The sequence below is a fragment of the Sorghum bicolor genome, chromosome 2 (genome assembly GCF_000003195.3).
Source record: "Sorghum bicolor cultivar BTx623 chromosome 2, Sorghum_bicolor_NCBIv3, whole genome shotgun sequence".
Lineage (NCBI taxonomy): Eukaryota > Viridiplantae > Streptophyta > Magnoliopsida > Poales > Poaceae > Sorghum > Sorghum bicolor.
The window spans coordinates 68,395,034-68,422,185 of record NC_012871.2 but is presented as its reverse complement, the minus strand read 5'-3'; the positions used below and the strand labels follow the sequence as shown (position 1 = coordinate 68,422,185).

The window sequence follows — 27,152 nt, the reverse complement described above, 5'->3', positions numbered from 1 at the left end:
GCTAGGTACAAGATGAGAAATACAAGCCCAGTCAGCACAACATTAGTCAGTCAGGATATATATTTCTCCTATAAAGTATGTGAACTAAACTTTTTAGAAAAATAGAGGCTTCCTTATCTGTATTAAAATGTTATTTTTAACATTTAGTATAAAACCAAATTTTAGAGAAAATTATTTTATCACAATAAATTATTTTTAAGAAAAAACTATTATGCAAGATAGTCTGTAACCGAAGACTATATATATAAAAAGTAGGGACTAGGGAGCCTCTGATCAGTTATCCAAAGATCATCGCAATGCATTCCGTATATAGCGTGTTCATTCTTAAGATAGCTCCATCCGTGGACACATCGTTGTGATCCTTCACTCGTAGCCAACCCTAAGCGCACAACGCACAAACAATAAAATCATCATTTTGGATGTAGGATATCTCAGATTTGTCATCTAACGGTGGTGGTCATGGTACTCAGTCACAGCCTCGATGGATGGGCAAGCTCGATGTTAGCGGAGGGTCAGCGCAGTTGGACTGCGGTTGGGGCTACTATAGACGTGGCAACAATGGCTGGGGCTACATGGGTGATGGAAGGAAGAAGAAGGTGAGAGAAGATAACATGTGGGTCCTACCTAAATGTGTTAGACGCAGATCACAAATGGTGACGTAATAAGGGCTTGTTTGGTAGGGCTCCTCTCCGGCTCTGGCTCTGGTCTCTCTAGAGGAGCTCTGCCAAACGTTTTTCTGGAGAAACCGTTTTGAGTAAAAAGCAGAGGAGTCAGAGCTGTTTTGGCGAAGCTATAAATTGGCTTCGCCAAAACGGCTCCGGCTTTTCTGAAAGAGCCCCTTGTGACAAGTCCTGCCAAACAGGCCCTAAGTATGGTTTGTATCTATCTCTTTAACTAAACACGAAAAAGGGACATCGCATGATCACATCCCATCAACTAAACACAGAGAGAGAATCATTGCATTAAAAAACCAGAATAGAACTAACCCATCTCACCTCATCCCAGAATCAAACATAGGTCTTGTTTAGTTCATCCCAAAACCTAAAAAGATTCCTCGTTATATCGAATCTTGCAGCACATACATAAAACATTGAATTTAAATATAAAAAAACTAATTACACAGTTTATCTATAATTTGCGAGACAATTTTTTAAACCTAGTCAATCTATAGTTAAACAATAAATTGCTAAATAAAAATAAAAGTAGTACAGTATATAAAAAAACTTTTCAACTCCTGAACTAAACACGGCCACTTTTCCTTGTCATTTCTCCCGGCCAAACGAAGAGAGCGTTAGCCCGGTAAGGATGGGACCCGGTCACTAATTTGGCCTGGTAAGGATGGGACCCAGTTGTTAGACGCGGGGCTGAGTTTCGCCACAAAGTTTTTTTTCCTGCATGCACGACCTTCGGCTTGCATTCCTCACTCTCGCGAGGCCGCTCGAGACGACCATTCGCTTTGGGTTTGTCAGGCTCATCATGTCTCCGAGAGTCACCGAGACTCCGACGTGTGTAATGAAAGAATACCTCCGTTCCCATGGTGACCTTCGGCGGACTCGAGCATGTTGAAGAACAAGCTATTGCTTCATATCACTCCACACTCCCGCACAACCACCTCTGCTTATTCATTTATTTTGCAACTGATCTCAAAACACACACGTATCAGAGTATAAACCCAATCGTACCACAATAACACAGGATGGCACACGTAATGGGTGTTGAGTTTTACTGATTTTCCCAAGCTACAAGACCCAATTACTACTACCACAGATGAGCTCTCTAAAGTCCAGGAATTGATTCAAGGTTATATTTCTCCGATGTCGTCAGTCCGTTATCCACCCCTGGCTGGGTTCTTGATTGCTCCAGAGCATTCAGCGTCTGAAGGTATGAGTAGGAAGCGTTGCGATCGGGAGGCGGAGGGCTTGGATTGCTGATTTTGCTTGCCAGGAAGCGCCTGATGAGCCCTCTGAGGAATGGAGCCATTGTGTCTGGCTCGTACTCCAGAAAATACATGATTCCTCCCATGCACATGCAGAAGAGAGCCACCTGCAAACGTTACCAAGTTAATGTTTTTGAAAAATGTTGGCGCATGCTTAGGTCGGTGGATCCAGGATGCTAAGATAGACTTTATACTGAAAATGGAAGGTTTAAAAATTAAAAAGAAATCTAGCATATACAAGATATACTTCAAAGCACAAACATCAAAAGTTCAGACCCCTAACTTTGTATTGTCAACAGCAAGGCCAGAAATAATTAGCATGGTCTGCTGTCATTTTTGGAAAAAACAATCAGCTCAGAGTTTTTATCCATACTCTTCAGAGTCTAGATCATGCTAAAATAATTCAAACATGAAAGATCCATCTGGTTTCTAAAAAACAAACCACCAGCAACTGCAGAATTTGGACCATACTTGATGCACAATTTTGCATCATTGTATAAGATTTTGTCACATGTTCCGCTTCCTTGCACTCACACCAAATTAAAAAAAAAAATTCAATAAGGTGGTCAACAAGTAACCGTGAAGCAATAACCAATTAACCATGCCATTGTGGGCTACATCCAACTAACATTCAATTGGATCTTGCCATACAAACACCACTGAGGAACTATTACTGGACAATAAATCACCATCTAAAGCTACTAGCCTACAAAAGTGCACGGTCCACCATTTGTGAATTGCACAAATCAGCATAAACCAAGGGAAGACTACAAGTTACAACTAATTGTGCCTTGGGGTGCTTGAAGCGTTATTGACCCTCTGTAGCAAGGAGCCAATGACACTACTTGGCTCATAGCTGAGGAGCACACTGCCCATAACTGCTTCCAACAAGATTATGTACTACTAGATCCTTTGCGGTCATAATGGCAAGCAACATAATGTGTTCTATCACAAAAAATTCAAATCCTTTTGAGAAGAGAAATGGTGTTCACTTTACCTCTTGGATTACACTTAAAATAACTAAATAACTAGAAAACAGATTGCAAAGAACTGAAAGAAGTGAGGGGGGAAATGGGAAAAATTACCTCAGCATTTTTAATATTTGGGAGCAGGTGGCGATTGATCAATATATACCATAGAGAATCTCCAGCACGGGGAAGCACATAGAGGGCTAGCTCAGCCCTTCTAGCTTTCTTTTCCAAAAGAATTGAAAGACCCGACATCAAACCAGCAAACCAATATACAAGTTTGTGGTCTTTGTTCGCAACTTTTCGGTGCAAACATATAGCAGCCTACCACCATGCAAGAACACTATCAGACTCATGAAATAATTACATGTGAAGTAATGCATGCTGCTACGTATGATTACCTGGAATATAGTGACAAAGGCAGACAAAAAGGTGGTGGAGCGAACTGCACCCACAAGAGCACGCCAACAAGTTGCAGTCGGTGATTCCAAGAACTAATGTTTTTATTAAAAGGATTGCATGAGTCAGTGATGTATACATCAGCAGTAAGCAAGATTACATATGCCAAACAGCTATACTATACTAGTTTCGTTTAGTTGTTAGCACTTGGAAAATATTTCCTTTGACACAAAAAAAAATGGTACAAGCATATTGAGTAGCAAAATTGAAGCATGTTATGCAAACACAGTAAAAAGCTAGTGGCACAATATAACTGTAATCATGTCGAGGTAGGTTTCTGCTTGAGGCATAGTTATGTTGGAGAGAAATAAGTTGCACACAAATAATAGCAAGGACATATCAGTAGCTGAATCTTAAACAGAATAAAGAAATAAAATGGCTAGTGAATTACCTTTTGAAGACGTAGGACAACAAAGGGCACAAATGTCAATGAGAAATATAGAGGGAATGTTTTCTTGAATGTTGATGAAACAACATTAATATTTTGAGCCAAGCATGATGCTCTGTCAGGATGGATCGCAGAACAGGGGATAATGGATGGATTTGTTGTTAAATTTATCAAATCCAGATTCCGCTTATTTGATAAATAGGCTGAGAGGGCAGTTAGATCCACAGGACCACCTCTGCAGCATTCTCTGACAGCCTTGTAGACAGGTTCTGCTACTGGTCCTGTCTTAAGGATAAATTCTTGGTACGACTTAGGTAAGCTTTCAGGCCTCATAACAAAAGCATACATAACCTGGAAACATAATCCTGGTGAATACACAAGCATTTCCCACCATAACAGAATCATATTCATATAAAAAGCAAAAAATAGTGTTATAGGTAGCTTCATTTTGTTACCTGGGCACATGCCAATGAAAAAAGCAATGCATCTCCATGTCTCCAATGGCTTCCCCAAAAATGAAATTTGTTCTTAGATTTCGCAGAATTATATGCACACTGCAATTATTAAGCAGTAATAAATCAATACTGCTTGTATAATTGGTCTTCTATAGTTCTATCCATTTTCTCCACATGAACAAACTGTTTAACTGTTAATGACCTGAGCAAGCCTCGCTAGAAGATACAGAGATAGAGTACGCCTCCTACTTGAATCATCCAGTGCTAGTATGGCCAATCCTGCCACCGAACCTGCTAATATTCTGCTCCATCACGCCCTTCAGTTGAGTCATGGATATGATTTGAGGGAAAAAATATAGAAAATAGCCTAGTATGGACCTATTAGTGACTACCAAAGGTTAAACATTGGTTAGATGCATAATTATAACAAAAAAATGCTTCTACAAACCACAACCAGAGCTCTGTGTTGAAATATAGGCAAGGAGTCATAGCATATAGGCACTTACGCATTGTATGGTGTCTCCTTTTTCCTAAATCTCCTAAGGAAACATCGAAGTGCATGATATGATCCGGTGAATCCACCAAAAAGCAACCCTACCCGGCAAGCCTCCTCTCTCACTATAAGATCTTTCTCCGAAACCAGTTGCTGTAAATCAGAATGTATTCAAATGAGTATACTTAATTAAAATAATGAAACGGAGACATTTAGTTGTGGGATAGTATTTGTAAATAATGAACCAGTAGGTCAGAGTGTCAGACAGTAGTGGCCAAACAGAATTTGTTTGGAATGGGGAGTGGACAGCCTCAAGGCACGAAATAGACCAAACCAATGCATGCCAGGAAAAATGCTGTAGACATATATCAGTCAAAGCAACCAATTCAGCTCTGGCATGTACTGGCTACTAGAATATGCACTACAAATGCTGCAACAGCTGGCTCAAATATTTTAAATTTTGTGATAGTTCAATCTAATAAGCATTGAGAAAGCGAAAGCTGTAACATAGCAGCATGTAAACATGAATCCAGCTTTCGCTCAATTCCTTCTCATGACATTTTCATTAGCATGCAAAATCGCCAATTCTACTCCAACCAACCAATGAAACCAAGGGTAGTAATTTTGCATAATCCTATCCCAAGCTCTCAACTGAATTCCCGCAGCCGATTAGTCTGTCATCCCACCCGATCTAATTACGCCGCGATGATAAGTAACAGCAGGGGTACCTTAAGGTCGAGGAGCGAGCCATAGGACCTGCGGCGCACGAGCTTGAAAGCGCGGAGGAGGATGCCGATGCCGACGCGGACGCCGTAGGAGAGCAGGAAGCTCTGGCACAGGTTCCCCGCGGCGTGCGCCGCGCACGACTCCCCGTCGTGGCCGCACCCCCGCTCTCCCTCCAGCTGCTCGTCACCCTCTCCCTTACCGCCGCCGCCGCCCTGGTGCCGGTGGAGCTCCTCGATGGCTTCCCGCAGCCGCTCCTCCGCCTCCCGCAGCCGCCGGGCCGCCGCCTCGGACACCGGCGGCTGCTGATGCTGATGCGCGGCCCCGGTGGGTGGAGGCGGCGGGGCCGCTGGGCGCGGGCCCAGGGTTGGCTCCGCGCCGGCGGAGAGGTCGAACGACGGCGTCGAGAGGAACGGCATCGCCGGCGACCTGCCGCTCGGGCCTGGGCCTGGGCCGGACCGTGCTTGGACTCAGGGCGGGTCCCTTCGTTCTGTTCTGAAGGCCGCTCGCTTTTGTTGCCGGTCGTCGCCGCTCCGAGATTGGGCGGAGCGGATGATATCCTCAAATTCTTTGATGATGAATTGATGATGCTAAATAAAAGAGTGGCGGGGTCGTTACGGATACGGACTGTACGTTGCACGGCACGGGACGGGAACGGAATTGTAGGTTACGCTGTCGTCCTGTGGACACATACCGGAGCAAAGCCATTGAAAGATGGACAAGTGATGTTCTACCCTTTCATCAGTAAACTAGCACATAAGGACCAGAGTACTCTAGGTTTGCTTAGTTCATGTCAGACCAAAAGTCCATTTTATGGTCAAAATATGTGGGCAGTCATACGAAAGGACTGTGTACAGCCCACAACAGCTTCATAAGCTGTTTTTTTAAACACAGCTTTATAGACTGTTTTTCTTCTTCTTTCACAAAGATATAAGTTGGGATGAAGCTGAAAAAAGTAGCTTATTGCAGCTCTCTCTCATCTATGCATGAAGTAGTTGGTGAAGCCATTTTACCAAACACTTTTTTAAAACAGCTCAGCTTCATCTAAAAAGTTGCTAATGAAGCTATTTTCTAAAAAAACAGCTTTACTATTGAAGTTGAGCTGTGTCAAACAAGCCTGAAATATGACAAAAGAGTGTATGCTAACAAAAGGAAAAAAATATGTGTACATAATGCCGTTGTAGATTTTTCATTTTGACAATAGTTAAAATTAAAAGTAGTTATCTAGCGTAGGATAAGCTTTGTTTGGTCGCTCTATAAATATGAGCTTACACTGTTTCATTTACCTTTGGCTCTATTCGATTTGCTGAAAAACAATAACTAAAGATATTGTTTATTGATTTGTTGTGAGACTCAATGTGACTTGATGGCATACCTCATATCCTCTCACTCCCTCTCTTCTCCTTATCCCCGCAGACTTATTAGAAAGAAGGTTGGGGAAGACAAACAGATGAGATGATAGGAATATGAGAGACGAGGTGAGATAAAGAAGACGGTTAAATGTCATGACCATAGTGGGGAAGAAAGAGGTTATTGCAGAACTTGTTTGTTTAATTTTATCAACAGAATCTATCAGTCGTCTAACAATATTTTTTTATAATAAATAAGTAAACATGCAAGCTAACGTTCTGTTTGGTTTTCCTTGCTAAATTTTAGTAATTTTAATAGAAATTCTAAATATATTAACTTAAAAAAAAACTAAAATAGTTTAGTTTCATTAGTCACGAAAAAAATAACTAAAAAAACTCGGGTACTCTCCGTGGGGGTACTCTCCGTGGGCGGTATCACTGACCCACAGGCCACAGGTACCTGAGCTGCTTCGCGCCCTCGCCAGCGCGACGAGCTCGACGGGGTAGAACCAAGTAACCAACGCACACCACGCACCATAGGCTTCTCCATGGCCGCCGCCGCTGGCACACGCTGCCGAGACCCCACCGCGGACCCCACGTCCCAGTTCTTCGTCGACGCTGCCCATCCGTACGCAGTCGCTGCAGCCACCGCGCTCACCTCCCACCGCACCAAGTCCAAGTGGTCCCACCTCTCTTCGGTCCCCGTCCCTTCCCCCCTCCCGGCCTCCGCCACCGCTGCCGTGCTCCTCCTCCTCCGCCACCGACCGCACACCGCGCTCCGCTTCCACGCCTTCGCCCTCCGCCGCCTCCTTCCCTCCCGCTCCCCTCCACCTCTCGTCTTCTCCGCCTCCGCAGCCCACGTCGCGGCGGCCTCCCGCCTCCGCGGCGCCGCCCTCACCGTCCTTGCCTCCGCCTCCCGCCACTACTCACCGGCCCAGATCTTCAACGCCCTCGCCGCCACCTACCGCCGCTTTGCTTCGGCCCCATTCGTCTTCGACCTGCTCCTCCTCGCCTACCTCCGCTCCCGCCGCGACGCCCTCGCCGCGGCCTCCGTCGCCCGCCGCATCCTCGCTGCCGGCGCCCGGCCGCTCCCCTCCACCGCGGCGGCTCTTCTTCGCTCCCTCCCTTCCGCCACCGCGGCCCTCGACATGTATCATCAAATCTATACGCATCCAAGTCCACGGAGCAATCACCTCCTCCTGCCGACCGTTCACACCTTCAATTCTCTCCTCCTTGCTTTCCACCGCGAAGGCAAGTGTGACGGATTCAAGATTGTGCTCCAGGAAATGGGCAAATATTCCTGCAAGCACAACGTGTGCACCTACAGCATCATGATGGCTGAGTACTGCAATGGCGGACATGTGGAGAAGGCACGGGCACTGTGGGATGAGATGATTCAGGAAGGGATCCAGCCTGATGTAACTGCGTACAACACAATGATTGGTGGGTATTGCCATTCTGGGGAGGTAGGGATGGCAGAGGAAATGTTTAAAAATATGTTGATGGGTGAGATCGATCCAAGTGCCACAACGTATGAATGGTTAGTTAGAGGGCATTGTATGTCACGGGATGCTGAGGCAGCAATGCTTGTGCGTGCAGACATGAAAAGGAGGGGGTTTGGGTTGGCGCCAGAGGCTATTGAGGAATTGTTGGATGGATTATGTCAAAATGGGAGAGTTGAGGATGGCTTGGGTGTTTTGCGAGAGGAGATGAAGAGGGAAGAGTTTGTGCCAACTCGGAGGAGTTACGAGGTGTTGATTAGGGGGTTTTGTGGTGAAGGGGAGGTGGAGGTGGCAATCAGACTCCAAGCAGAGATGGCTGGAAAAGGATTCAATGCTGGCAGCGAGGTGTACCATGCATTTATTAGTGCCTATGAGAAGTCTGAAAACTATGAGATGGTGGAGAAGTTGAGGAAGGAAATGGCGGTGATGGACACTTAGGATCTGATAATTGGCTTGGATATTACACAGTGATGCATGGATTTCAGCCTCAGCTTATTGCAGTTGAGAACTCTGGTAGATCACCTAACTATCTTTACACCACTCCTCTTCCTTTGATTAAGTTGCTTAGTTTAAAAACCAGCCATTTGTTCTCTTGAATGTATTTATTCGTGTAGTTTTTGTTCTTTGTTCTGCATGGCATATTATAACCATTTATCTCAGAAAATTTGACGTGTAGTGTTGGAACTTGGAACTTCAAATCATCCGAATTGGTGCTAACTTGTTCTCTAGGAAGCTTGTTTGCTTCAGTATTCAAACCGATGCTAACAACTATTGTGGAAACATCACGTTAGAGCAGGCATTAGTTCCATATCCTACCCAGTCACATTCATCTAAATGTAAGCGTCTGTTGTAGTTGTGTGGTTGGCATGAATATTTGTACCTGTAAATTGTGATCATAGATGATGAACAATCACTTAAGCAATACAAGTCTGCTGGCAAATGCTATTTCAGACAATACCTAAATGTTGGGTATCTTCTAAAATCTAGTAAATTCTGTAATAATTGAAAGATAATTCTCAATATCATATGTCCTTTTTCTGGTTCACTTCTCTATCTTTTCCAACTGTCCCAATTGCAAATTTATTAGCCAAAGGACTCCAGTAAAGCTATAAGCCTATAACTGCTGCCAATAACCTATTTCACTTTTCCTCCCAATGGCATGGATCACAACAGCATAGATACTGCAGTCGTGGCCAGGTTCTCTTCTGCTATTGTTGATGTGCAGAAACGTTATGGCTACCAACTAATTCCAGAATGGTGCAACGAATTCTGAATTGGATGAAGGAGTTTGCTCCTAGCACTATCCTGGAGATGGATGTTGGAGAAATATGACCGCTTGATCTGCAATAGGATTCTTTTAGTAGATCTCTTTTGTGCTTGTTTGGTGAACTGGTGTCCCCAATCTGTTAAAACTCTGTAAATATTTGCTTTCCATAAAAGCAGAGATATTCTTCTTAAAAAAACTCAGTCCAAAATGGTGATATATGAATGATCCCTGGAGTTTATAAGGTATAGGTCCAGGTGTCCAGCTAGAGACTTTTCAATTGAAAATGTTGGAGTGTTTTGTGTTAATTGTCTGTTTGATATATGCTTGTTAAAGCTCAGTAGCTCACTGTAAAATTGTGGTTGTCTTGTTTGCCTCTTAACAAAATCCTGAGAACAATGATGTGAGAACAAATTGAGAAGTAGATCAGTACGTAACTGCAAAACTTCTATAGTAGGAATTGATTTCCAGTCTCTAGCAAAGTAGCAATAGCTGAGAGAGCTAAACTTGAGCTATTGTGTAATTTAAAAAATGGAGGCACCATTGCAGCCAAACTTATGAGCTAACCTCTTATCAGAGCATATTCCACTAGCATAGTGGTAGAATAAGTCCAATCAAGTATGCATCATATTATGTCAAAGATAAATGTCTCTAGTGATAAGGTGCAAAAGTGTGGCTTTATGTGGTGGTCCACATGCCATGTTCCTGAAACCATGTAGTGCTGGCAAATTTTGTTCTAGAGCGACTTATTTGAACAGACATATTAGAAATTCTGTCATCATGTAGTTTACATGATATGTTGTTGATATGGAAGGATCACATGTTCTTCCTGCAGACAGCACGATGGAAAGCACAGGACAAGCAGCATCTACCCCCAGTTAAATCCTTCTCTTCGCCAACAACCTTGTGAGAGGGCTCTCAGTCGTGGTGTTGCTGAATAAGGGGCAGATGAGGGCATTGGGCATGCTCAGCTTTCAGGTAAACTCATTGTCTTCATGGGAAATCCCCCCATCCTTCTACCTTATTGAACCTTACAAACTTCTCTTCGCATGTCCTTAGTTGTTACACATCTAAGTAAATACTGACCCCAGATCCCAATTGGACTCCTTGTAGGCAGTCATTATGTAATTACTGAATATGTCCCTTGTCCTGCGCTTGACAGAGGGAGGCGAAGCTTCTCACAGCAACAGCACCACAGTCCACAACTGTGGCCTAGAGTTGTTATTTGAAGTCCTGCTACTGCTCCTGGCCAAAGTGCTTATCACGCTGTCACCTCTGCACCTTATGGTGATCCCTCACCCACTAGCAGCTATCCACCTGTTCATAGCCACTTGGACCACCTGCCACCCAGGCTTGCACAGTCTCTCTCTGCACCCCTCCCGGGGGATAGCCCCCTGTGCTTATCTTGTGGGAGCAATTTCATCAAATGGATTCACAGTCAATGGCTTTGCATCTTTGATGATTGTGTAATGTGCGCGCTTCAAACATGTCTTTGTTGCTCTATCCGCTTTACCTGTCAGTGCAACAGAGGGTCTTGTATTGTATGTCAGGGTCACTCGGGGTATTTAGCCTGGTTTGTTAGGAAAATCAGTCCTACTACCTATCTTGATCCTAGTTGCACCAAAGCAGTGGTTGCCTAAGATTGTACCTACTTCTGATCTGTAGTTGGATGGCCTGCTAAAACAGATACAACATCGAACCAGATTGTAATTGGAAGCCTCCACCAAGCCAATATATGTAAATCAGTATAGATGGTTCCTTTTCTGAAGCTAGTATGGCTGGGTGGATGGGGATTCATAATCCGTGATGATGTGGGAGAGATTGTGGTTGCAGGAAAGTTTGAAAGGGTGAGGGATGCATGCAAAAAGTGGAGGGCAGCTATGGCTGCTCTCCGTCAGGCAAACGAGTGATGTATGACAAGGATTATCCTTGAGTCTGACGCTCTGAATTTGGTGACTGCACTAACAAGGCCCACTTTTGATCATTAAGTAGGGATTATGCACAACTTCTGGATGTTTTTTTTGTAACCGTTTTGGTGGCAAGCAGTTTAGCTGTGCCTGTAATGCAATTGATTTCTCCTAATTCCGCTCCAAAGGGGGGAAAAACCCATTGAGTTGCAGTGTACTGTACTTCAAGGGCGTTGGACAACAGGCTAGTCTACACTTAATTGTGCTGAAACAACTATCCTGTTTGGGTCAGAGGATTCTCAAAGGAATTTTGAAGGAATAAGTTCCAAAGGAAAGAAATTACTTTACAGTGTTTGGAATGAAGGAATTCTGAGTTTCTTTCCAGAGAAACGAAACCATAGTAATGCAAAACATAGGAAAAATAAAGTATCCACTCCAACTTAAGGGAGATTTTTTTTGCTCTCCCTCTCTTGATATGCTTGCTCATGTCCCCATACTCTTTTCCTTCGTTCCAAATAGCTCAAAATATCCATTTTGAAATCCTATGGTTTTTCCCTATTCACTCTACCCATTTATATGTGTTTTTTATTCTCCTGTTTTGTATTCCTTTGTTCCAAACAGTTTCTAGTATTTTTCACATAAATATGCAAAGTAATAGGTGGACTAATTTGAATCAGCCGATGTGGACAATAGGTGCTGAATCAGACAATTTGAAAAAAAAAAAAAAGTGTCTATGAACCTATCAGGTGAATCAGCCAATTTGAACAATAAGTGCCCATAAAACTACTTTTGGGATTTAAATACCACCCGACGAAACTAATTGGCTAAACTTTAGCTGCTTACAAAAATGCCATACATTCTGGTGGTGGATCGTTAGTCATCGGTCACTAAATATAATGTAATCCAATGTTGAGAGTGTGGCTGATAAGGTAAAGTATTATATTTAGATGAAACGACGGTAATCAAGAGGACCGGTATTTCATGGATCACTGAAATAAAATATAAAATAATAGCTAGATTAAAGTCCTGTTTGGCGTAGTTTCTCCGCGGCTTCGAAAATGGCTTAAATCGCGCTCTCACATAGGTTTAAGATAGGACAGAGCGAATAGTGGTTTCGCTTATATCAGGGCCTTGTTTAAATCAAAAAGTTTTCAAGATTCCTCGTCACATCGAATCTTTTGGCACATGAATAAAACATTAAATATAGATGAAAACAAAAACTAATTACACAGTTTAGCTATAAATCACGAGACGAATCTTTTGATCCTAGTTAGTCCATAATTAGATAATATTTGTCACAAACAAACGAAAGTGCTACGGTACCAAAAACTTTTCACTTTTCAGAACTAAACAAGGCCCAGGTTCTATGAAAACTTATTTTAAGGAGCCCTACATATAAAGTTGTTTTACCAAACAATTTAATAAAACAGGCTTAACTGGTGAAATAAAGAAGGTCTAAAACAAAAAAAAAACGGCTTCACTGGTGAAATAAAGCTATGCCAAAGAAGGTCTAAAATATTTGGATATTATTTTTTTAAAAAGATCACAACCATTTTTAAACAAAAATAAACTCAGAAAAAAACGTACGATAGATGCCATCCAAGTCACCCGTGGCCCACCACCAAACCACAGTCCACGGAGTGCGCTCATCTTTCGACCTCACAGTGTGTCATCCCGCACTCTTTCAGTCTTCACCATCCTTCCTTGTGCGTTCCTTCCAGCCATCTCCGACTCCGCGCCTCCGCTGCATCCCAAAAACACGGTCAAGTACGGAGTACTTCGCACCACACAAAATGACGAGCATCCGCCACCTCTTCCTCTTCGTCCTCTTGGCGTCGCTGCGATGCGGTAATAGCGCCAAAACCCTAACCCGCATCCCCACCGGGCTCTCCGCCGCCACTGTGGCATCCGCAAGTCCTTGGCTCACTCGCTTCGCGGCCTGTCACTTGATCCGTGCAGGTGCGGCGGCTGGATACGGAGGTGGCGCCGAGGGGTTCTGCTCGGCGGAGCCGTCGAGCGAGTGCTCCGGTGGCCAGCCGCTCTACTGGAAGGTCACCCATCCTACCCTCGCGCCCACGCACCTCCAAGGTGCGTAATCGAGGACCAGCCTTGAGTCGCTTGTTTTTGGAGTGTCCGGTGGTGTGTATATTTTGCTCTGCGTAGAGCTTGGAGTGAGCTTCATAAATCGAAATCCAAGGTTTATTGGCCATTCATAGCTGCAGCCTTGCAATAAACCTTGTGTTAATAGACTTATATCACACTTAGTTTATATGGTAATATAATACGGGTGTAGCTGGCATCGAATTGGTGGTCTTATGCTCCATGCTTTTAGATTTTTTTTTTCGTGGAGATGAAATGAATTGGCTGAGATATGCTAGTGTCTACACGATAAATTTACTTCTCGAATCTGGAAAGCCTCAGAGCTGAGCTGATGGAAAGTGGCGGGCCCAAGGATTCTTAGGAGCCCAGGCAATTTAATGGGCTAAGAAGAGGGTTAGACTCAATGATTGGGCCTGGTCGACTTGATCCTCGACTTGAATGCCGAGGAGCCCAGGCAGGTGGCCAAGGTTGCTGGATCCGCCAGTGCCAGTGTTCTAGAAATGCCAGTTCTCATCTTCCATTGGTGATATGAAAATATTTGACCTTACCTGCCTCCTGCTAAGCATTCAGAATAAGCCGATACCTTTTTTTTTTCCCCTGATAATGCTTTGATCTGCATACTTAGAATGAAAGCTTGTTTGCTTATCTACTTTTGTGCTCATTGTTTATTCATTATAAGCTAAGTCTTGTTGTTTCGACAAATACTGATGCTCCTAATTCCAATTATTATTTATTCCATCTAATGGTGATCCTTTTTTGGAACTTTAGATTTACCTGGCTTCACACGTAGTGTTTTCAAAAGGGATCATGCTTTAATAACACCAGAGAGTCATGTTTTCAGTCCCTTGCCTGATTGGTATGACTTCCTTCCACTTACAGTTGCTATTCACTTTCTAAAGCTATGCTAATGCCATGCATTTTACAATCTACCCTCTGTTTAGGATCAATACCTTAGGAGCATATTTGATCAGTCCAGCTATTGGTGCACACTTCACTATGTATCTGGCAAACATGCAAGGTATGCTGTTTGTCCCATTTGCAAAACCATAGATAGAAATATGAACAGTTATATTTGCATATGTTTTCTTATACATTCCTTTTTGGGAACTTATATGACAATTGACAAGACCCGGTAGCAATATTTTCTAGTCTGTGGTCATGTTGCACATAGTTCGATATGATTTGATCTCATTATTAGTCATCAAGTTTCCATTGTGCTCAGATACGATTTTCTACTTCTATAAAGTTAGATATTTGTTTCCTACCATATCCTTGAAGTGGCTAGGAATAAATTAAAACATGTGGTTCTATTTTCTTTACCTTAGTACATGTTGTTATTTTAAATTGTTACTGAAACGAGTAGTTGGATAATGACATGTTCTGAAGTAGTGTTTGTGGGGTGCAGATGGTTCAAAATCATCCCTACCACCGAAAGATGTTGAAAGGTTGGTTCCATAACTAACACTAGTTAGAATAACAATATTGCATACGTGTAACTACTACCTTTTTTGATAGTGCAAGAAATGGATCACTCTAAGCAACAAGTGATGTGCACACAAGTCTAATGTTTCATTCTGGCAGTATCCAGCTCTTAGTTTGGCTTGGAACTGTGACCATTCCCCCCTTTTTTTTATTGAGGTTTCCACTGCCCTTATTGTGAACGACTTTCCAGGCTTGTTTTTGTACTACAAGGGAGCATTTCATTGACTGTGGGGACTGGAACTACCCATTCTCTTCTGGTAAGGCTTTATCAGAGTGCTTGTCTTTTTTTCTTCTTTCTAAATCTATAGTCAAAGTAATTATGTATATTTATACACTCATTTCTCATACACAAATCTAAGCATTGGGGTTCGAAAGAATACTACTTCCATGTTCCATTACATGATGGATTCATAAGGCTATAAGGGCATAACTTAATGCAGCACTATGTTCTGAGGGTGAACCCATTAACCCATTCAGCTTTTAGTCCACATTTTTTTTGCTTGCAGCTTCTGTATCTGGAAAATGCTACTTTAGTGTTTATGACAATTCAATATGTTACTTCCTCCATTCCAAATTACAAGCTGTTTTGGCTTTTCTAGATACATATTTTTTGCTATGCATTTAGATATACACTATGCCTATATAGATAGTAGAAGCAATGTATCTAGAAAAGTCAAAACATGTTATAATTTGGAACAAAGGGAGTACCAAGGAAGAGTATCCAACGATGTCCTCAGTTGATATACAATTTTATAAGTAACTGAAATTTTCTGCTCCTGGTTTACCTTTTCTTTTTCTCATAGGATGCAGTAACTTACAACATCATGTAATTAGTCCTACATATGTTTCAGATGCAGAAATCCATGCCCTTCTAAGGGGTTGTTTGAGTCGCCGAGACCCTTATTCTTGTTCTTAATATAATGATACACACAGCTCTCCTGCATGTTTGAGAAAAAAAATCCAAGGCTGATGCAGTCTATCAGTTTTTTAAGAGATATCTATGTGAGGTTGTAAATATTCAAATTCAGTAGCTTTCATAAATTTGTATTCTCGTGCTTTAAATATTTTCACAATATTGATCGTTTCTGGAACTTATTCCTTGTATACCCACTTTGCATAAGTTACTGCTGATTCTGCACTGATGTGGCTTACTAAATAAGTGCAGGTGGATTCCTATGCATATCTTCCTGCAAACACAAAACATTCTATGATCTCAGATGAACCAACCACTCTTGTAATATTTGAGAGGAGGTACAATAATTTCATGGAGATGCTACAGTTTTGCTGATGTATAACTGTAGAAATTTGATTGCTTGTTATCACTTTTATTTACATAACTGCTGAAATCCTGTTGTTCATCTGTCTATTTACTTCATCATTTGCTGGCTCAGTCACTTGTGTTGGACGCTTAGACTGGTGTGAGGTCATGGTCGTTGTAACCTAGGTTGTGGTGTGAATGCGAATGTAACTGTGTTGGGCTGGTAGGAGCAGGCTTTGCCTCTCCTCTGTTCTTTTTTCTTAATGAAATGACATGCAGATCTTCTACCTCATTTGAGAAAAAAAGGTGTACTAAAATCTTCAAGATTTGTTAAGTTTGCTATAGAAATGGTTGAAATTTAGGAAAACTAATAAAAAACTAAAACATATGTTGGCTGTTGCTCTTCTCTTTGGTTATGGATATTATATATATATTTTTAACTCAGATGCAGAAACTTTTCAGTTAGCGCTTCACTGAAGACCTTTCTCTATTCGATTCCCTTAGGTACAGTGCCGTTGAGGATTCCCATCCTGATCTAATTGTCGGTTCAACAGATAAGCAACCCCTTCTTGAAACCCCGGGAGAGGTACAATTGGCTTTATATCTGTGGATCATCATCTACCTACAATCTCTGTGCACATAAAAATAATTGGACTTCCTACCAATTAGGAGGCCCGTTTATCATACCGTGCACATCAAGTGGTATAGTAAAATCTGTTTCCTTTTTCTTTTTAGAATCAGGATGTTCAAACATATTTATGGCTGCTTTCACTTTTTTTAAAAGATAATGGCTGCTTTCACTGACAGCTTACAATCTTGTCTTGTTCTGATCCTCTTTTTTAGGCTTGAAACTTCATTGATCATGTTAGTTATTTGAGCTGTCATAATCTCAGGTCCTCAGTGCTGACGTAATTTGTTGTATCTTGTTCCTTAAATAGGTATTTCAACTGAGGAAGCTGCTACCGACTTCTCTGTCCTATGACTTTAATATCCATGTAGGTTTGGTCACTTTATGCTCATATTTTACTCAATGTATCCCACATTATTACACTTAAGACAGGCACATGACATGCAGCAACCCAAGCATCATTTAATCTCTTTCTTAGCCGCATATAAATTACTCACTTAATTTCATCTGTACAAGATAGATTTCCATATCGGAGAGTGGTGTTGAATAAAAATGTCCTTTGTAATGCACCTGATAGTTGGGTAGTGTTGATACTGAGTTAGAGACATTATTTGAAAGGGCCTGAATTTTTTTTGCCTTTTTTCTTTTGTCTAATATGATGAGCATTGTCTAATACAGATAATGGACTTTCAACCAGGCGAATATCTCAATGTAAAGGTTTGTAGAATTTGAGGTGTTTGGGCTATAATTGACTACTGATCTTGCTGCGTGAACTATGTGATGTTGTGGCACTATCCGTACATCTGGTCCTGAAGTTTCCTCTTCTTTGTTTTCTACCAGGAGGTTCATTATAATCAACATGGACTTCTTCTTTTAGAGGGGCAAGGAATATACCGCTTGGGGGAGAGTTGGTAAGGAAGTAATTTAAGAATCCTCTTTTGTTTTAGTTTTGTTTTCTTCATGTTAAGTTTTTTAACCTTGTGCAATCTTGGAAGCAGCCTATTTTTTGTGTAGAAACTTAAATATTTCATATAAGATTATGTGCTTCCAAGTGATATAACTTCTAGAAGACATGAGCTACAGAGATTAACTACCCATTTACCTCATTAAACATATGATATATGTTTTTCATATGCAAACTTATGTGTATGGATATGGATATAATTTTTTTTGTCCACCTCCATCCCTCTGTTGCCATTTACGCTTTTTAGTGTATGCTTTGCAAAGATTTTCGAATTATATACACAAACCGCACCTATTCCTTTTTTTTCCCTTTTGAAGTTCTTAAGTTTACATATTATACTCAATCCCAATAAATTCTGAAGACCACTTCTATTAATTACGCAGGTATCCTGTGCAAGCAGGGGATACCATTTGGATGGCACCATTTGTTCCTCAGTGGTAAGTGTATGCCACCTTCGTGTTTGTCATCTACTGACTTGGCTTTTTTCTAGCTAGCTCACCCCTGTTGTCATAAACTGTAATGTTCTAGGTACGCCGCTCTTGGTAAGACCAGGACGAGATACTTGCTGTACAAAGATGTCAATAGGAATCCATTGATATGATCAAGAAACCAGAACAATGAGCGAATAAATCAAATGGTGAGCTGTGCCAGGTTTGAAGAATTTCAATGGGAGGTGATCACAGGAATAAGAAAATGAGATCTTGTTGTACGCTGAAACATCTTGAAACCAAATAACGTCAGAAGTTGAATGTGCGCTTGTGATGTTCATCACTGCCAATCTTTGGTGACTGGTGCAATTTGAATTGTGATGTAACATATTCTGGACAGCAGCTGCCGAGTTGGATATGCTGTGGCATTTGTGAATGGCTAATCCCATGAATTTAGATGATGTTTGGTTTAGAAATGATACTGCAAATATAAACGGTATGAGATCCAAGGGGAATGATTACAAGATAATCTGTATTCCATTTTGCTCGGTTCCACAGTCAGTTTCGTGTACTGCCCGACGATTAACGCTGGATTTGCACTGGCCTGAGACCCGATCCAGGGGACTTGAATATGGCCACGTAAACCAAACAAATTTAGGCCTTGTTTACTTCCAAATTTTTTTGCAAAATAGGAATAGTAGCACTTTCGTTTGTATTTGACAAATATTATCTAATTATAGACTAACTAGGCTCAAAAGATTCGTCTCGTCAATTTCGACCAAACTGTGCAATTAGTTTTATTTTTATCTATATTTAATACTTCATGCATACGTCTAAAGATTCGATGTGACAGAAAATCTGAAAATTTTTGCAAAACTTTTGGGGAACTGAACAAGGCCTTAACGGATTCAGATTTATGCACAAGTGAACCAAACAAATTTAAATGATTCAGATTATGCTGTGAACAGATAACGTATCAAAATTATTGAACCAAACACTTCCTATTGTGTGGTTGAGTTGTTCTAAAAATCAAGCATGTTTCCTAACCCAAAAGATGCGTGTATCAAGTATGTGGGGGCAAAGTTTCAAAGAAAAAAAGTATATAGGGGCAGTGGTATGGTGATGGTAAACAAATATATGCAAAAAAAAAAATCGAAACTTTGGTATTTTTTTTTAAAAAGAAGAGTGTTTCAAACATGCCTATTATATTTGCAGTGGAAAGAGAAAATAAAAGATAAATATAGTTCTGTGATGGTTCCATGTCGGAACTTACCTGTATATATATACTCTCAACTAGGACAGTCCCTATTTTGAAGTGGAGAAGATTAGATCCAAGCTATAGTATAAAATCTATGATTATCGCTGCTAGTGAATTGCGGAGTAAACATCATAATCATGACTATTATGTTTAAACTTTGCCTGCCCTTTGGCCTTGTATAGTTCACGAAAATTTTTAGATTTGGCTATTGTAGTACTTTTATTTGTATTTGATAATTATTGTTCAACCATAGACTAGTTAGACTCAAAAGATTCGTCTCGCAAATTACAGAAAAATTGTGCAATTAGTTTTTTTATCTATATTTAATGCTCCGTACATGTGCCACAAGATTACAGGAGATCTTGAAAAATCTTAGAAACTAAGAGCATCTCCAAGAGATCTTCATATTTTATTCTCCAAAATATGGTGTTTGCTAACTCTTAAATTAGTACAAAGAGAAAAAAAGAAGTCATCTCTAAGAGTTTCTATATTTCTATTCAAAAAGTTTTTTCTTGACACTTTTTACTACGATCCGGTCTTATATTTTGTATCAGGAACCCTGAATTTGTTTCTGTACGTGTTTAAGTCCTTCCATCAGATCTTTCTCTCTTGCATTTTTTTGATCAGGAACCCTGTTTTTCTTCCTGCTTACTAGATAGACCGGCAAACTCTGGTGCGTGCTCCTAGGCTATGCGCATGTATGCGTGCTCGGGATTAAATTTTTCCGAGGTTGGAAAAGATGGGGAAGGACTATTGGAGAGAGTTTTTTTGTTATCTTTTAAAAAATAATAATAAGGATGGCAAACTGTTGGACTAAATAAGTCTTTTTAAAAGGCAACCGAAATGCTATTTTCTTGCATATCAGTACATGATAAATGCTAAAGAAGATGTTTGTATATATTTTTTACTACGCATGTATCATTCTTCTGTCTCAAAAAATTTGAGCCATACGATTAGAACGGAGCTAGAGCAAATTAAAAAAAGCACGCTTGCTTTTGTGGATACTTATATCATGACGAGATGGATATATGGTAAAAATAATTAGTTAGAATTACTATTTTTTGTGTTTTGACATGCCCTATTCACTTATATTATAAGCCGTACATTTTATATTAGCGAATAATACTTTAAACTATAATTTTTTAGATAAACTAACGTGCTCAGATGTTCACAAAGATTCTTAGGCTGGACTTCTGTGCGGGACTGGCATACAATGAGTTGGAGCTTCTATCCATCCAAATCGTATCCAGTCGATGATTCGTGCTACACATATTTTCTTTTCTATTTTTGAGATTTATATCCTCGCAAAAAATAGCATAATAAAAACATTACCTGTACAATAAAAAAACTAACAAGTTGTTCAAAGAAAAAAGAGAGTCAGATCGAAGTCCTTATAAACACTCAAAACTATTTTCGTGCAATGATTTAGGCCTTGTCTAGATGCGAAAAGATTTTAAATTTCGCTACTGTAGCATTTTCGTTTGTTTGTGGTAAATATTGTCTAATCATGGACTAACTAGGATCAAAAGATTCGTCTCGCAATTTACAGTTAAACTGTGCAATTAGTTTTTATTTTCGTCTATATTTATTGCTTCATGTATGTGACGAAAGATTTGATGTGATAGAGAATCTTGAAAACTTTTTGGTTTTTGGGTGAACTAAACAAGGCCTTAGATTGATGCTTGGCTAATCATCATCCCACCACTCAGCTGAACCTGACTAATTAAACATGTACAACCAGCCAAAGACATTTGAAATTAATTAATTCAACTTGATAAACATCTTTTTTTTAATCGCGGGGAACTCTGAGGATGTTTTTTTTTTTTGAAAATAACGCACTCTGACCTGCGGCTGCACTTAAGGAGGATATAATTAATAAACAAAGTTAAAGCAAAATCAATGCCGGATTGGATTGCAACGGCAAATCGCATCACATGTCCACCAAAATATCTGGAGCTGTACGACATTCCATGATCACCAGCAGCTAGCTAGCTGCTTTGATTCCGACCCCCTGTTTCCTTTCCGTTTTGCATTCTCACCCACCCATCCCCTCAAAATTCGCAGCGTGTCCCTCCCTCCCTCCGTCCCTGCGCTCGTCCTCCCCCTCTCTTCCTCGCGTTCCTCCACCCCGGGCGCAAACCCTAACCCTACCGTCGCTCGCCCCGCGGCGCCTGCGAATGGCGCGCCCCGTGTGAGTGTGTGAGAGAGGGGGAGGAGACCTAGAGCCCGCTACCCGGGGGAGGAGAGAGAGGGAGGGAGAGCGAAGCGATGTATAAGCAGGGGGGAGCGGGGGGAGGGGCTGGGCTGGACCGGAAGCGGATCAGCGACGCGCTAGACAAGCACCTCGAGAAGGCGGTCGCGTCGCCGTCCACGTCGAGGGGGTCGGCGGGCGGCGGCGGCGGGCGCGACCACCACCGCCTCGTTGTGCCGTCCTCCGTCTCGACCATCCTCAAGGGCCACTGCTCCGAAGGTGACGTCACGCGGTCTTCTCAGTTTCAGTTTCAGGTGCCGCGTCGTGGTCTCGTGGCGTGCGGCGAATCCGTGCCTATTTTGGTGCGCTCATGAGGCTGTGACAGCTGTGTGTGTTGCGTTTCGGTGCACTAGGATGCAGGTGCGCAAGGAGATTGGTTTGGCGATTGGGGTTGCAAACTGATGATGCACCTGCACTGCACATGGTTGTTCATACTCAATTTTGAGTGGCCGTGGCTGAGATTTTTGTTCAGATTTTGCCCTTAACATGTGGGATTGGCACTTCCGCACTTGGACCTTGCTGACACTGTATTGATCTGGGGAATATTGAGTTTCGAGTGTGTTCATGTGCTTTTCGAGTGGGCTCTTTACTGGTGGCCACATGAAGTCCCAAAGGCTTGGTTTGATTCACTCAGATGTTTTTCTGTTTAACACAGTGTTCGCTTAGAGTGATATTGACATAACTCTGGAAAAAAGGAACTGTGTGTAATACAAGAATATGCTTTTGAAGTTGACATATGGTGTCATGTGATGTAGAACATTCTACTTTATTCCTGTTGTTACAACACATTGTCAATTACAAAAGTTCTGCTTGCTGTTGCTTTTTCTGCATGTTAATAACTTTAGTTTATGGTAGGTACATATTATGTTCGATTTGCATCGCAAACCTTAAGCATGCATGCACTAACAGCTTCATCCTTAATATTCCAGGGGAGTCTGATTCTGATAGTGAAGCATCAGATGTTAGCGGCTCTGACGGAGAAGACACCTCATGGATTTCATGGTACTGCAACCTTAGGGGGAATGAGTTCTTCTGTGAAGTCGACGATGATTATATTCAAGACGACTTCAACCTTTGTGGCCTCAGCAGCCAAGTTCCTTATTATGATTATGCTCTCGATCTCATTTTAGATATCGAGTCATCTCATGGTAAAGTGTTCTACATAATTACTCATGCACATTAAACCTCATGATGTATGGATGGATGTGAGCCAAGCATACACTGATGCTATATAATTGAAAATCATAAAAGTTTTGCTGGTAGGATTCAGAGTCCCATACTGGGGTTCTGCATTTCCTGTTCCTAACAGATAGCATGTTTGTTCTTACAAACAGAAAAGGTAAAAGAATAGCTGTATATTTTGATCCATCTCCGCAACTGTTCTTTTCAATCAGATGTCTTAATCTGGACATACAAGATGTTGCAGAAACCATGTATCCAACTAATTATTAATCTTTTTTTTGGACACACATCTTGAGAGCATTTTTTTTTTGCCCTGCATGAAATGTGTTACACCCAGATCCATTCAGTCCATCATTGGGCTGGCAGTAGTGGTTTGACCGCACATGTCCAGTTTTAGAGTTGTAGTCATCTTTTCTAGCCATTAGATGTTTTGGTCTAGTAGAAATATATAGATACTTTAGAATTCCATGTTTACAACTAACAAATTAATATATTTTCTCAACTTGTCTTGAAAGCACTAGCCTTTCCATCCTGTGTGGAATGTTTTACACCCAGCTCTCAGTTTGCTTCATTGTTAGGCTGGCACTAGTGGTTGATCTCACACAATTAGTTCTAGATTACAGTCTTGCTAGAGTACCATATAAATCTTATGAAACCATTAATAGCAACTGGTTCAACCATTTTAAGTGTATCTGGTTACAACAGATATTGTGTTATATTCTGCAATAGGGAGGGTAGCTACTGCTCCTGCCCCATGGTTAATCATATCTGTAGCATGCTGTGCACGGCTGCATTTTTCTGCACTTGAATTGCATTTTGCTTTTGTGAATTGCGAAATGTCCGTTACTACTTTAGAGTATTGATGATGTTGATTATGCACACCAAGTATAGAACTATAGCCAAAACACTAGTACCTCCATCCATAAGTATAATGGATTCTAGTGGATGGAGGTAGTAGTAGTAGTACTTATCTATTATTTCTAATGTCATCTGCATGAATTTTTGTAGTTCAATGTTTCTGTTGGTGATATTTTTTTTCATTGAAACTGTGGTGCTAGGTGTCATATCATCAATAAGAATGAAACTGTGGTTTAACTATGTTAGTCATTGTGATGAATACTTTTGTTCTGTGTGTAAGGTATGTTTGGATAAGTAGGCAGAGCAATTAGCAATACACGTGACCAAACCGTTAGGTGTAATTTGGTTTAAATATTTTAGTCATTCTGAATATTTCTTTTTCTGTATGTAAAGTGTGTTTGGATGTTGGTGGGGAAAATAGCAATCCACGTCATTGAACTGTGACATAAGATATTTCTGTTATATTATTACTCTGTTTTACCTTTTTTATATAATTTTTACATAGTTTATTTATGACTCTTGTTGGGTTCCTTCTCTAGCTTACATCAAATTGATTGGGATGAAAAGCTTTCGTTGTTGTTGTTGTTGTTGTTGTTGTTGTTGTTGTTGTTGTTGTTTACATATCCCTTTTAGTGATGTTCTTCAGTTATGTAATTGTGTAGGTGATATGTTCACCGAGGAACAGAATGAGCTTGTAGAATCAGCTGCAGAGATGCTTTATGGGCTGATCCATGCACGATACATTCTTACCAGTAAAGGACTGGCTGCAATGGTACATGTTCTGCTCTAACTGGTGTACTCACTTTGTAGCTTTATTTATTAAGGTTGCTTTCTTGTACAGCTGGAGAAGTATAAGAACTATGACTTTGGGCGGTGCCCACGTGTTTACTGCTGCGGTCAACCATGCCTGCCAGTTGGACAATCAGATATCCATCGATCTAGTACCGTGAAGATATACTGCCCCAAGTGTGAAGACATCTACTACCCACGGTCCAAGTACCAAGGCAGTATCCTAATCATACTCTTATCAGACTGTCTTAATGCTTATGTGTTTCAAACTTTGACCTCTTCATGAGAACTCAAACCAAGGGTATCTTTGTACCAAGTCTGACACTGAGAATAGGCTGCCAATGTTCTCATATGTTTTAGCACCCACCCATTCACCTACAGCTCTTTGTCGGTTGAAACATAAAACCATTAAACATGAAAACTGTCCCCAGCGCCCACCAATCACCATGTGTTTTCAACTCCCATAGATTAATATATAGTACCAGAGATGTGCTAGCTCTCTTCTGTGTTATTGTGGTTCCGTAGTCGCAGAATGTTTGCCATTTTGTTATATCCAGCTATTTTCTTAACCTTGTTCAGACATCGACGGCGCATACTTTGGGACAACGTTCCCTCATCTGTTCCTGATGACATACGAGCACCTCAAGCCACAGAAGCCCTCGCAGCGCTATGTTCCTCGTGTCTTTGGCTTCAAGCTCCACAAGCCATGAGCCTCATGTATTTGGCTTTTAAGCACCACAACCACAAGACGTGGCACACTGGGGGGGAAAGACTGGAGTTTTGCAAGGTCAAGGTCCTTGAAGACTACATATAAGAGTGCCATTGGCAGATCAGCAGATTGGTGAAATTCTATCATGCTGCAGCGCGCATGTAACTTAGCTGGCTGGCAAGCGTATCCAGCATTTGAATGTAGCTCTAAGGATATCAATGTTGTTGTAACCTAACTGCAATTGTTCTTTGATTAGTAAAGCAGGACCCCCTACAATGTAGAATATGGGCATTATTTATGGCTTTGCAGAAAATTGTTATGCTGTCCTCGCAACCCTTTTACCAGCTTGGTTCTCGTAAGATGATCTTTGAATTTTATAGTTTACAATTCTATTTTGACTTGTGATATGTGATTTCTGAAGGGTACGCTATCTTTCATTGCCTGCTCTCTCATTTACTCCCTTTGCTCTAGATTATAAGATGTTAGTTTTTGCTATGCACGTAGAAATACACTATGTCTAGATGTAGAGTCAAAACTACATATGTACAGAAGTCGAATTTAAAATGGAATGTATCTAGAAAAGTTAAAATATTTTATAATTTAGAAAAGTTAAAATATTTTATAATTTAGAATTGAGGGAGTAGATGTCAGCTAAGGCTTTTATTCGTTAAAATATTTTATAATTTAGAATTGAGGGAGTAGATGTCAGCTAAGGCTTTTATTCGTTGTCTTAAAATTTGAAATGGTATGTTTCTAGAAAAGTTAAAACGTTTTATAATTTGGAATTGAGGAAGTAGAAGCAAGCTAAGGCTTTTATTCGTTGCACACTGGATTAGATGTTAGCTAAGGCTGAGCCGTATTTTTAGATCTGTTGTACCAAATAAATACACTATCAGTATATTAACAATACTCTATTTTATGGTGGATTTTATGAAAGTATTTTTGTATTTTAGATGTTAGTGCATTATTTTAATAAAATTTATCAAAAAAACATTTAAAAAAGTCATAATATAAAAATGAGTGTTATGGTTAAGTAGGGATGACAATGGGTAAATCGGTATTGACACCCCATATTCCTCCTACTAGAAAAATCTAATTACCATCAAAATCCCTATACCTAGCTATGGGTGGTTTTTTCCAGAGGTAGTGGAAGGGTGCGGAAGATTCTTTAGGCCTACTTTGGCAGCAGGGGATCCCAGAGTGTTCCCGCAGTTTTCCCGGGGCCAGAAACCCACGCGCGATGCTTCCCTGTGCTAGCTTGCCGCGCCATTTGGAAGCGCGAGTGACAAGGTTTGGTGGCCTGATTCCCTTCACTTTCCATGGGCGAGAAATCCACGACCCAACAGGTCGGGAAGCGCTCCCCGTCCTTCTTTGCTCACCGCGAGTCGATGACGCATCTGCTTCTCTTGCGCATGTGCGTGTGCGTGTGAATTGATGGACAGCAGCGACGCAACTCTGCTCTCTCTCTCTCTCCTCAGTCCACACTCCGCTGGACAGCAGCGACACAACTCTGTTTCTTGTGGGCTCCAGGCGATCAGGCACGAGATGCAATCCGTGCTTAGCTTCCCTGACACATCACTTCCAAATAGCAGCAGGTAATCTCTCCACACGTGAAAATTCCCCACGCAGATGGAGGGGGATTGCAGTGTCCACGAAAATCCCTTCCCTTCGCTTAATTTCCAGGGTTAATGACCCGGTCGTTGCCAAAGCAGCCCTTAGTGAGCAATGGGTAGTGGACCGGTGGCATGAGGAAGGAGTGAGGGGTTGGCCAATCAGGAGTGAAAGGGTTAAATACGGGTTT

At 41.3% G+C, this 27,152-nt stretch overlaps 4 protein-coding genes across 7 annotated transcripts; 3 read left to right on the top strand and 1 right to left on the bottom strand.

Annotated features, from left to right (window-relative positions):
• On the bottom strand, nucleotides 1,563-5,992 carry LOC8080714. Its single transcript, XM_002460688.2, has 8 exons — nucleotides 5,428-5,992; nucleotides 4,713-4,852; nucleotides 4,409-4,508; nucleotides 4,207-4,305; nucleotides 3,755-4,102; nucleotides 3,306-3,398; nucleotides 3,022-3,228; nucleotides 1,563-2,043 (listed from the first exon to the last, which is right to left on the bottom strand). Exons 1-8 carry the CDS (start codon nucleotides 5,839-5,841, stop codon nucleotides 1,777-1,779), a joined length of 1,668 nt encoding a protein of 555 aa, XP_002460733.1. The 5' UTR covers nucleotides 5,842-5,992; the 3' UTR covers nucleotides 1,563-1,776.
• Nucleotides 7,022-11,779, top strand: LOC8080713 (pentatricopeptide repeat-containing protein At2g15980). 3 transcript variants are annotated; one of them, XM_021453470.1, is made up of 3 exons: nucleotides 7,022-8,786; nucleotides 10,373-10,515; nucleotides 10,700-11,779. In XM_021453470.1, exon 1 carries the CDS (start codon nucleotides 7,320-7,322, stop codon nucleotides 8,709-8,711), a length of 1,392 nt encoding a protein of 463 aa, XP_021309145.1. In that variant the 5' UTR covers nucleotides 7,022-7,319; the 3' UTR covers nucleotides 8,712-8,786; nucleotides 10,373-10,515; nucleotides 10,700-11,779. The 3 variants fall into 3 exon arrangements, with proteins under 3 accessions (XP_021309145.1, XP_021309144.1, XP_002462895.1); XM_021453469.1 differs by having other exon boundaries at nucleotides 10,655-11,779; XM_002462850.2 differs by having other exon boundaries at nucleotides 10,651-11,779.
• Nucleotides 13,121-18,844, top strand: LOC8077471 (probable (S)-ureidoglycine aminohydrolase). The gene is made up of 13 exons (XM_002462849.2): nucleotides 13,121-13,292; nucleotides 13,404-13,532; nucleotides 14,313-14,400; nucleotides 14,486-14,562; nucleotides 14,950-14,989; nucleotides 15,217-15,283; nucleotides 16,192-16,277; nucleotides 16,789-16,870; nucleotides 17,223-17,279; nucleotides 17,591-17,629; nucleotides 17,753-17,823; nucleotides 18,260-18,313; nucleotides 18,405-18,844. The coding sequence occupies exons 1-13, from the start codon at nucleotides 13,238-13,240 to the stop codon at nucleotides 18,475-18,477; spliced, it is 918 nt and encodes a 305-aa protein (XP_002462894.1). The 5' UTR covers nucleotides 13,121-13,237; the 3' UTR covers nucleotides 18,478-18,844.
• On the top strand, nucleotides 21,580-25,743 carry LOC110432853 (putative casein kinase II subunit beta-4). Of its 2 annotated transcripts, none has more exons than XM_021453828.1 (5): nucleotides 21,580-22,032; nucleotides 22,743-22,961; nucleotides 24,516-24,625; nucleotides 24,695-24,857; nucleotides 25,222-25,743. In XM_021453828.1, the coding sequence occupies exons 1-5, from the start codon at nucleotides 21,831-21,833 to the stop codon at nucleotides 25,350-25,352; spliced, it is 825 nt and encodes a 274-aa protein (XP_021309503.1). In that variant the 5' UTR covers nucleotides 21,580-21,830; the 3' UTR covers nucleotides 25,353-25,743. The 2 variants fall into 2 exon arrangements, with proteins under 2 accessions (XP_021309503.1, XP_021309502.1); XM_021453827.1 differs by having other exon boundaries at nucleotides 21,584-22,032; nucleotides 24,695-24,860.

Coding starts and splice junctions, on each gene's coding strand:
- LOC8080714 (XM_002460688.2), bottom strand. CDS start 5,841: ATGCCGTTCCTCTCGACGCCGTCGTTCGACCTCTCCGCCGGCGCGGAG. Junction 4,103..4,206: donor TTTCATTGGCATGTGCCCAG/GTAACAAAATGA, acceptor TTATGTTTCCAG/GTTATGTATGCTTTTGTTAT. Junction 3,399..3,754: donor TTGTCCTACGTCTTCAAAAG/GTAATTCACTAG, acceptor TAAAAACATTAG/TTCTTGGAATCACCGACTGC.
- LOC8080713 (XM_021453470.1), top strand. CDS start 7,320: ATGGCCGCCGCCGCTGGCACACGCTGCCGAGACCCCACCGCGGACCCC.
- LOC8077471 (XM_002462849.2), top strand. CDS start 13,238: ATGACGAGCATCCGCCACCTCTTCCTCTTCGTCCTCTTGGCGTCGCTG. Junction 13,293..13,403: donor CTTGGCGTCGCTGCGATGCG/GTAATAGCGCCA, acceptor TGATCCGTGCAG/GTGCGGCGGCTGGATACGGA. Junction 16,278..16,788: donor CTTGTAATATTTGAGAGGAG/GTACAATAATTT, acceptor CGATTCCCTTAG/GTACAGTGCCGTTGAGGATT.
- LOC110432853 (XM_021453827.1), top strand. CDS start 21,831: ATGTATAAGCAGGGGGGAGCGGGGGGAGGGGCTGGGCTGGACCGGAAG. Junction 22,962..24,515: donor AGATATCGAGTCATCTCATG/GTAAAGTGTTCT, acceptor GTAATTGTGTAG/GTGATATGTTCACCGAGGAA. Junction 24,626..24,694: donor GTAAAGGACTGGCTGCAATG/GTACATGTTCTG, acceptor TTTCTTGTACAG/CTGGAGAAGTATAAGAACTA.